Source organism: Benincasa hispida, chromosome 5 (assembly GCF_027475165.1).
Source record: "Benincasa hispida cultivar pf3 chromosome 5, pf3_genome.v1.1, whole genome shotgun sequence".
Lineage (NCBI taxonomy): Eukaryota > Viridiplantae > Streptophyta > Magnoliopsida > Cucurbitales > Cucurbitaceae > Benincasa > Benincasa hispida.
In genome coordinates, this window is record NC_143482.1 from 11,201,078 (window position 1) to 11,210,871 (window position 9,794).

Consider the following 9,794-nt stretch of genomic DNA (forward strand, 5'->3'; position numbering starts at 1 on the left):
TAATTTTGCAGAGCAAATCTGTTTATTTTCCATTTTGATGAACACTTCACCGTTTTCAAAATAAACTTTATAATTTTGTTCTAGCAAACAGGAGACAGATATTAGATTCCTTTTTATAGAAGGAATATAATATACATTTTTCAAATAAATATACTTATCTTCTATAAATAACTTCATATCTCCCGCTACTTTGGCTGAAACAATCTCCCCGGTCCCTACCTTAAAGATTGTTTCACCTTCTGTCAACTATCTCTAGGAACTTGTTTCCTGTGAGATAATACATACATGATTAGCGGCACCTGAATCAATTATCCAGATTTTATCGTTTTCTACTAAACATGCTTCGATAACAAGTAAATCATATTTATCTTGTTGTTCGAATTCAGCATTCTCATCTACATAATTCATAATTTTAGATGAGTTGGGAGATAGAGGACAATTCTCTGTTAAAACTCTGTTGGTATAATCAACCACTAGTAATTTGTTTGTTGATTTGATTTTACTGTTATGTACATCGGAAGCGAGTATACTAGAATTCAGCATGCTGATAAAATTCAAACAAATTCTAATTAGCAAATTGTAACTAAATCCAAAGTCATGTTTTAGCAAAATGTAATAATGTACCCATAACCCTTATTTATTTGCAACGATATTTTAGTGAGTCAGAATATGTGCTACCGAGGGGCAATCAGATACTCCTTCACTAAAACAAACAATTTTGACCAAACACTATTTCAAGAATAACTCTTATTCCTACCGTCTCCGGAATAACTTTTATTCCTATAGTCGTTTAGTTATCGTTTTCGGTCAAGATCTTTACTAACAACTTAGTAATTTTTGTAAGTGTGACCCGCCATTTTCAGATCCTATAGGACGGTATGGATTTGCCTTCGAAATAGAAGACAACATCCAAGACGGAACTATAAGACCCTATTCATTTTACTGAAGCCTGTGTTGTTCCGAATCCTATGTTACAACCCTCCGAGGGGATAGCCGTCGCTAAACGACTAGCAAAGGGCCGCCTAAAGCAAACTAGCAGGTGCAACATAGGAATCTCACGGTTCATACTAATGGAAGAGACCATAGGATATATTGACACATATCCTTCACCAACTTACTGTGAACTACTTCCTCCGTTTACCTTGATATTGACTCATACAAAACACTTTCCGAATGGAGGCCACTTCCAGGGTGATACGAAGCATCATATGAATCTCACGGTGTAAACTATGTGGAGATGTGGCAGTTGAAATCTATATATCGTATAATAGACTTATATTTGAACAACTTCCTCTTATTCACCAAAATCTAGATTTAAGATAAAAAATACTTTCCGTAGGGAGGTCACTCCCAGGGTGACACGAAGTACCGCTTAAATCTGGATTGTGAACTCTTAGAGACGTGAAAGCTAAAAATAACATATTATATATGATATTAAATCTCCCACTAAAGTTTTCTAATAACTCTGTCATATAGAAGTTATTAAACTACCACTGAAGTGTTCTATTTGGGTATATTTATACTTAGGTTCTTTTCGGCTAATAAAACAACCCTAAGTCTATGTGGTTTATCCAAGTATAACTCTTATAATTGGATTTTAACCTATGATGTCTAGGTGATAAACCATTTTATTACCTCACATCACTCACGTATGCTCATAAAATTGGTTACCAACGCTCAATGATTCGGCCATAATCCCCAGGTAGGAGGTGTTCTGTAAACAGTGAACTTAAGTACCCCTAGTCTTAGACAGGATTATATACCGGTTGAGTTTGTAACCTATGTTTTATAAGTTTTAACAATTAAAATAGGTGGTCAACCTATGTGAGCATGCAACTGTTGTTTATGGATTTTAAATGTCTAACCCAATTTTATAACAACTTATAAAACTTTAGACATGCTATTCATCCATAACATACTTGAGGCATTCAACATTTAATATAACATTTATATTAAATACGAGAGACCCGAACATGCATATTATATATTATAATAATTATAACATACTTTCAATGCAGTTACATGCTTCCTATGGTGGGATTTTAAATCTAAATGGCATATTATATGCACATACAAGATTTATAACATACATCAAATGCATAAATAATTAAACACATACTGATATGGTTTTAGTTTTGGCAAAAAATAAGCAAACAGAAGCCTAATTATTACAAAACAGCTTCCGTGCCGCTCCTGGACTGCTCGAACTGCCCCAAAACGAACTTAAGTAGCTTGATCCGAACCCGAACCATCTGAATCGGACCAGCCAAGAACCATTCGAAGCTGAACCGGACCAGACCACAAGAGAACCGGTCAAACCGGCAGCCCTTGCACATGTTTAACATTTCACTAAGTCTCATCATTTAGCAATGACGACCATCGTCTAACATTTTGCCAGATCATTTAATAAATGTTGGATCGTTTAGCGTGCGAAGAGGTAAACGATCGTCTAATGCAAACACATAGCATTCAACGCATCGCCCAGCTGCCTCACAAAGCTATGCGATCGCGTAGTGCTATCACATAGCAACTCAACGCATCGCTTAGTTGCCTGACACACTCTTCTATGTGTCAAGAATGCCTGACGCGCTCTTCTATCGCAAAACAGGTCGTCAGGAGTTCTAGAAACTCCTAACGTGCTCTTCTATGCGTCAAGAATGCGTCGGGAGTTCCTCTCCCTATAGATTTTTTCTGGACCAAACTCCCGATGATCCGTCTATCGTCGAGAGAGGATCTCCTGATGCATTTTCTTCCATTTCTTGACGATTTGAGGCATTGGGAGAAGTGCAATTTCTTGTAGTCAATGTCTATAAGAACCTTTGTCTAAGGAAAGAGTAACTGATCACCCTACGACGGTTTTTATCCTGACTCACTAAAGCATCATTGCAAATTAGATGTTACATAGGGTACATTAGTGTTTTTGTTAAAACTTGATTAGTTTTTCATGGTAATAATAATTTGTATCGTTTCAGCAATTTTGAATTATGACTAGCGCTACATTAAACTTGTTAAGTGCTAATAGACTAAATGGCGACAATTATACTAGTTGGAAAAATACTATAAACATTGTGCTGATAATTGATGACCTGAGGTTTGTCCTCGTTGAGGAATGACCTCAAGTGCCTCATGGTGGAGCATTTCGAAATATTCAATATGCATATGAAAAGGCCTGAGTGTACATTTTGGCCAGCTTATCTGAAGTCTTGGCCAAGAAGCATGAAACCATGATCACTGCACGTGAGATCATGGAATCGTTGAGGGAGATGTTTAGACAATCGTCCACACAACTCCAACATGACGCTCTTAAATACATCTTTAATGCCCGTATGAAAGAAAGTGCCTCTGTTCAAGAACATGTTCTCAACATGATGGCCCACTTTAACATCACTGAGATAGATGGGCCTGTCATCGATGAAGCTAGTCAGGTTAGCTTCATTCTGGAGACTCTACCTAAGAGTTTCCTTCAGTTCTGTAGTAACGTTGTTATGAACAAGCTACACTACAACCTGCCCACCCTCTTTAATGAATTACAAACTTATCAATCCTTCATGAAAGTCAAAGATCATAAGGGAGAGACAAATGTTACCACTTCCTTAAAGAAGTTCCACAAAGGTTCAATCATTGGAACACAGTCTATACCTTCTACTTCTGGCACTAAAAAAGTGGAAGAAGAAGAAAGGAGTTCAAGGGAAAGCTAAACCTGTTGCGACCCAGAGGGGCAGAAAAAGGTTGCCAAAGAAATTTGCTTCATTACAATAAGGAGGGACACTGGAAACGAAACAATCCCAAGTGTTGGTGGAAAAGAAGAAAGTCAAACAAGGTAAATGTGATTTCATTAGAGGGATCAATGATACTTAAGAAGTTAGATGTAATTAAAGAGGTAAGATGGTAATTTTGACCCAGTTGTACTTATGAACAATTTGTGAAGGGTCAACACACTGTTGATTAGTTATATCCAATGGACATATAAATATATCTATAGTGCGAAGAGTGCAGCTATCGGTCTTTAGTGGAGTGACCAATAATTAATGAAGGTTGATTAATTTAATTAAAGAGTTTAATTAATTAATCTCGTATAATTGGAGCTTTAGTCTATAGATTCATAAAGTCTCCTTGTTAGCTCAATAAGGATTAATGAGAATCAAATTATTTTTTGATTAATGTGAATTGTTCAAATTAATTAAAGAGAATTAATTGTATGCAATGCAATTAATATAATGTATGTAATACATTATAATATAAAGTTTTAATAAGAGAAATAAATATTTGAATATGATTCAAATGTTGATTATACGAATGTGATTTATATAAAAACTATAGGATAAAATTAGTATGAATATGATTCATATTAATAATATAGGTTATATTGATAGATTATAAATTGTAGATTATATTATATGTGATATAATAAAATATAGGTTATTAATGAGATATATTATATAGTTTAATTATATTAGTTGGTTAATATAATTAAAATTATTTTTGAGTTTTGAATTTAAAAACAATAACTCGGAGTTATTTTGATGGATTGTGGAGTTATTTGGGCAGAAGTTTTTGTACGTGATATATATTCAAGATCTCATAAAGAAGTGTTCTGAGCTCTTTCCTCTCATCTTGCTCCTTAATCTCCTATGCAATTTTCTCTCAAGGAAAAACACATCCTAACTTTCCCTTATATAGAAAATTAACGAACAGAAGCCCACAACTCTCGGTTGATTCTCACCTTGAGAATAATGAGGAAGACATTGTGGTGGTGTCCTTGTTACATTGTTCGTTGTGTTCATGTTGCTATGAACGGGAGAAGTAGAGGAGATTGGTTTGTGATCTTGCTGTAAAGAGGAAACAAAAAGACGGCTCTTCAAGGATATGTGATATCCCTTCCCTTTCCTATTTTCTCAGTAGAAGTATACACCACTCTATTGTTAATCCGGTTGTTTTCATCACTCTGCATATTTAAAGTTCTCTAAAAAAAATTAGAGACACAAGACATCTGCATATTTAAAGTTTCCAAGACATTGATTGCTTCTGCTTTGGGAATTCCATCCCTTCACATTGATATATGGATTAATTGTGATGAATAATTAACTAAAATGGTAAAATGAAATTGAAGACTAAAGCGCATGAAGATCTAATTAATCTCACTTGCAATATTATGTGAACTTCACAACAAAAGATGGACTAGTGTGTCCCACCCTAGGTTGACACATGAGGATGCAACAACTTTATAACAAAGGATTGACTCAACAACTTTACAACAAAAGATTGGATCTTGAAGGACTATTTCCGCATCTCCCTGACCAAATCCTCCCACATTAGGATTACTCGTTAATTGGTAGATGCAATTTGGTTTGAAGTACAATGGTTGAGAAGAGAAATGTGATGTATAAAAATTGGTAGGCTCAAAGGTGGATTTTTGGCTACCCACTTTCTCTTTATTGCATGCTGATGAAAATATCTCTAGCTTTGGATCATCTTGTGTTTACCTACAACTTTTTAGGGTAGAAAAGTCGTTTTTTAGTGAAGACTATCCATATTTTACCTCAAATTTTCGGTTCAATCACTTCCTATTATTACTCAAAGTTGTTTTTATCAAGCTTATCACCCACAAATCAGTCACAACGAACCATCTTAATGCATATAAAAATGAAATACACTCATCAAATCAATTCATTTTATCTTTGGTGAAGATTCACACATCCAATTGAGAGACCACTCCAACACTTCAAGAACAAAAGTTTCCCTAAAAGCTAGGGCTTTATATCAACGTCTATCTATGAGATAAAGTTGCTTGGCGAAATTCTTCTTGAGAGAGGTTGAATCCAGCTAGAGAGAGCACCCTTTGAGTGTGGAAATTGTCATAAAAGTTGAAGAACACCATTTTTTTTCAGATTTCTTAATTGTTATTTTTTGTTTCTTTCTATTCGATTTTTATTCATCTTGTGCTTGTGAATTTTTTGTTAATTAAATCAGTGTTCATTCTTTTAATTATTAACTAAATTCTTTTAGGGATTCAATCTCGTGTATGTTCTAAAAAAGATAATATAGCTTGAGATATTGAATTGCATTGCACCCACACATTACTTTCTTTTTGTTAATTTAAACTTATTACTTAAGTTAGTTAGCTACAAAATTCAGAGGGGAATATAGGACTAAGAACCTAGATATAGGACTCTAAAAGTAACCTTATACATGAGGCACCTCGTAGGACTAAAGGTCTACATATTAGTTATCTAAGTTATAATTAACCGTAGACAAATGTCCGATGACTTAGAATCGATGATGAATAGAAGTTTAACTTAGTTCATAATATAAAGAACAGTGCAGTTGCTGTGGAAATAATATTTGAATGAATATTTTCTATATTAACTTGAGATTTACATACGGAATTTATAGAAAAACGATAATCAAATTTCCTAATTATAGTCTAAATATATGTATATATATATGGTGGCCTAAATATCTCCACCGTTGTAATGTGGTTACCATGTTTAAGTTACTTATCTTAATTACGGGTTAAAACTTGGCTAAATCTCTTGGTTTTCATTATTATTTACGTTTTTATTTTTAAAACCACCATCAAACTATTTTTATTGATTACATTCGAATTCAACTCGAAAACTTTTTCTTCTAAATTTCAATTTTGAAAACAGTCTATTCTCTTTTAGAATGGCTTCTCATAAAGTTTATTCTTCTAATATATATAAATTTTTTTAATTCGGTATTGATATTTCTTTTTCATCTAGAGCTCTAACAACTTTTGGTGAAAGAGGATATGGCTATTCAAGTACCCATGGTGATAGTACTTATGCTTTTGTAGGAGAAAATGGTTTTGGAGTGTTGATGGTGGAAATGGTTGTGGTATGATCCTAAAGCATATAGATATGGAAAATATGAGAATATGGTGAAAAACAATATACCTTAAATACAGTCATGCTAAACATCTTTTCTTAATAATGTTAAAAATCTACCATAATATACTAATTTGAACAAAAATTAAGCTCTAACCTACATAAAATTAAGTCAATGAAACCAATTCATAAAATCAACCCTTCAACTAAAGGTCACAGAAATAATATCTTTAGAGGACATTTGGCCCATTGAGTGGAGTTAATAAATCTAAGGTTAATATGCTGGAGTTAGTAAGTTTATGTTCGAAGAAGTAAAGTTGTAAGATTGAATTCTTCCATAATTGTGAAAGTGGATAAGAAAGCAAGAAAGTAGAGATAGAAGAGAATATGAATTTTGTGATAAATGTGATAAGTATAAAAAAATTGAAAAAATGAGATTAAGTATGTAAGTTCATTAGTGTTGACTATTGAAATTGAGTTGTTTACACTAACTTAAAAGTTGATTGGTCAAACAACCTTTTATTTTTTTAATTTTTTCCCAAAATTTTGTTTATTTTTGTATTATTATCCATTTGAAAAAGACATATATTATAGATAAGAACGAAAGACTTCTTTTTATTTAAACAATTTGTGAAGTGAGATGTTTTATGTTATTCGAATCATTTTTTTCAGTTTACCTCTCGTTTTATGTTAGTTGAGTCATCTTTCTCAGTATAACAGCTATTGAGCTGTAAGATCAAACCTTCTTATCGTTGAACCAAGCTTGGGAAAAAAAATTATACTTATTTAAATGTAAGTTATAAAATATTCATCAAGTTTAATATTCAACTTAATAGTAGTAACTAATTAAAAAGTGATAAGATATTCTCCATGTGTTTCACAAAATTTGAAAACACACAACGTAAAAACACACTAAAGAAACTGAACCCCCATTGATTTGTATGAACTGTTTGTGTTTATACTAAAAGAAAAACCAAAACAAATGAATAAAGAAAAGGAAGAAATTGATGAATTGTGAAATGGGTATTCATTAAAACTTGAGAAAATCGAATACAAGAATCGATCTACAGCAGCTTGTAGAAACAGCTTCTTCCAGAAAGAAGAATCTCGAATCCTTTCCCACATGAACACTTCAAATGTAACGCCAATGAATCACCGACTCTCTCCACTCCGACTGTTTCTTCATCTTCTTCTTCTTCCTTCAAACAATCACTCTGCATTTCAAATACCCAAATTACAACAATCTTCATCAACAAAAATTCTCAACAAAGTAAACAAAGCCATACCTTTTTTGTCTCATTTTCATCCTGTTCTTCACTCATCACTTCATTCCACCATTGATTCATCTCCTTCAATCGATCTTTAATCCTTCTAAGTCTCTGTTTTTTATGAAAAAATGAATTAACTAAATAACCCAGAAGAATCACCCAAAAAAGTCAGTTGAATCATCAACAAACCTTTGATTCAGGGTTGTCTTTCCCAATTTTAATTGGGGAATCGGAAGTTTTTTCAGGGGAGGGATTTGGGTCAGAGACAGTACGCCGGAGAGGAAGGGGAGGCAGTGGTGAGTTGAGACATAAACGTTTAGCCGGGGATTGAATGACCGGCGTAGGGGAGAAATTCCGGGCTTCTGTGGGGTCGGAAACAGAGCGGCGGAGAGGAAAAACAGAGGGATCAAAAGGAATGGGGAGATCGATCTTGGAGAAGGTGGAATCGGGTTGTTGATGATCAAGAAAGAGATTCTTGGAGGGGTGTTGTTGCGGCGGCGTTGGGGTGGGGCGTTTCATGGGAGTGGCAGCAGAGCGAGGATGACGGCGGGCGCATGAAGAACAAAGTGAAGGGTCGACGGCGGAGGGGTTGAGGCAGAGGGTAGAGAAACGGGAATGGAAGGGATCGAAAGGTTCTTCTGGGTTTTGAGGTTCTGAAGATTCTTGAATCAGATTGCTCATGGCGGCTAACGATTTGATTGATCGATTGATTGCTGATGAAGAAGATGGAGCCCGAAGTGAAATTTGCTATTCATGTGGGTGTTTCAATTTTTATACGTTTATTTTGTGCATGATTTTGATTTATGACTTTGGGGTTAGCTTTTAATAAAATACTCGTACACTTCTTCAAAAATAATTAAAAAAAAAAAAAAAATACTCCTACGCTTTGAGCAAAGAGTGAAATTAAGGGTTGCTTGGGAAAAAAAGAAAAAAGAGAACCGACCTTTGAAAACAATGCAATCAAGTTATTTCATATTTTCACATACATCATGTTTAGTTGTTGATTCATAAATTGGATCCTAATTTAAATATTTGTTTAAAATATGTTTCTATATATTTAGAAATCATAAAATAGTTATAATCCACTAATATTTAGTTGACAATAAACTATTGTTAATTTATTTATGTGTTTATTTAATTTATTTATGAATATAATTTATGTTAAAAATATGTATGTAATTATTATCTTGTAATATTATATAATTTATAATATATTACGTAATATATATTATATTTTTATGACATATATTTCTAGATTTTTTTATCTTTATTTAATATAATTCCGCATTTTAAAATTTAAAATTTAAAATATAGATACAGTGAAAGAATAAAAATGTTAAGTCTTGAAAATTTCTATGTCTGGATCATGATCTAATAACGGTCTTTAAAAACAAAATTCAAGTTGTCTTCTAAACACATATTTGTTGAATTGCAAAATTAAAGTTGTCTTCTAAACACATATTTGCTGAACTGGGTGAATCTGAAAACATAAAACAGAATATAGAGGTATTAAATAGGCTTTAAAATTAAATTTTCCAAAATTTGAATTTTTTAAGCCCCCTTTTCCCTCTCTCTCTGAAATCAATGAGCGAGAGGAATAAGTAAGAGGAAAAATCTGAATAAAGAAAAAATCGAAGAAAAAAATGTTGTTGCATGTAATGAGGAACGAGAGGAAGAA

At 33.2% G+C, this 9,794-nt stretch overlaps 1 protein-coding gene across 1 annotated transcript; it reads right to left on the bottom strand.

Moving 5' to 3' along the window:
* Nucleotides 1-7,761: 7,761 nt before the first annotated feature.
* LOC120078676 (uncharacterized) lies at nt 7,762-9,042 on the bottom strand. Its single transcript, XM_039032973.2, has 3 exons — nt 8,306-9,042; nt 8,135-8,227; nt 7,762-8,062 (listed from the first exon to the last, which is right to left on the bottom strand). The coding sequence occupies exons 1-3, from the start codon at nt 8,795-8,797 to the stop codon at nt 7,913-7,915; spliced, it is 735 nt and encodes a 244-aa protein (XP_038888901.1). The 5' UTR covers nt 8,798-9,042; the 3' UTR covers nt 7,762-7,912.
* Between the last annotated feature and the right edge of the window lie 752 nt (nt 9,043-9,794).

Excerpts from the sequence above, each read along its gene's own strand:
- LOC120078676 (XM_039032973.2), bottom strand. The coding sequence starts at position 8,797 with ATGAGCAATCTGATTCAAGAATCTTCAGAACCTCAAAACCCAGAAGAA. Across the intron at positions 8,228-8,305 it reads AAGACAACCCTGAATCAAAG|AGACTTAGAAGGATTAAAGA; the intron begins GTTTGTTGATGA and ends CATAAAAAACAG. Across the intron at positions 8,063-8,134 it reads ATGAAAATGAGACAAAAAAG|AGTGATTGTTTGAAGGAAGA; the intron begins GTATGGCTTTGT and ends TTTGAAATGCAG.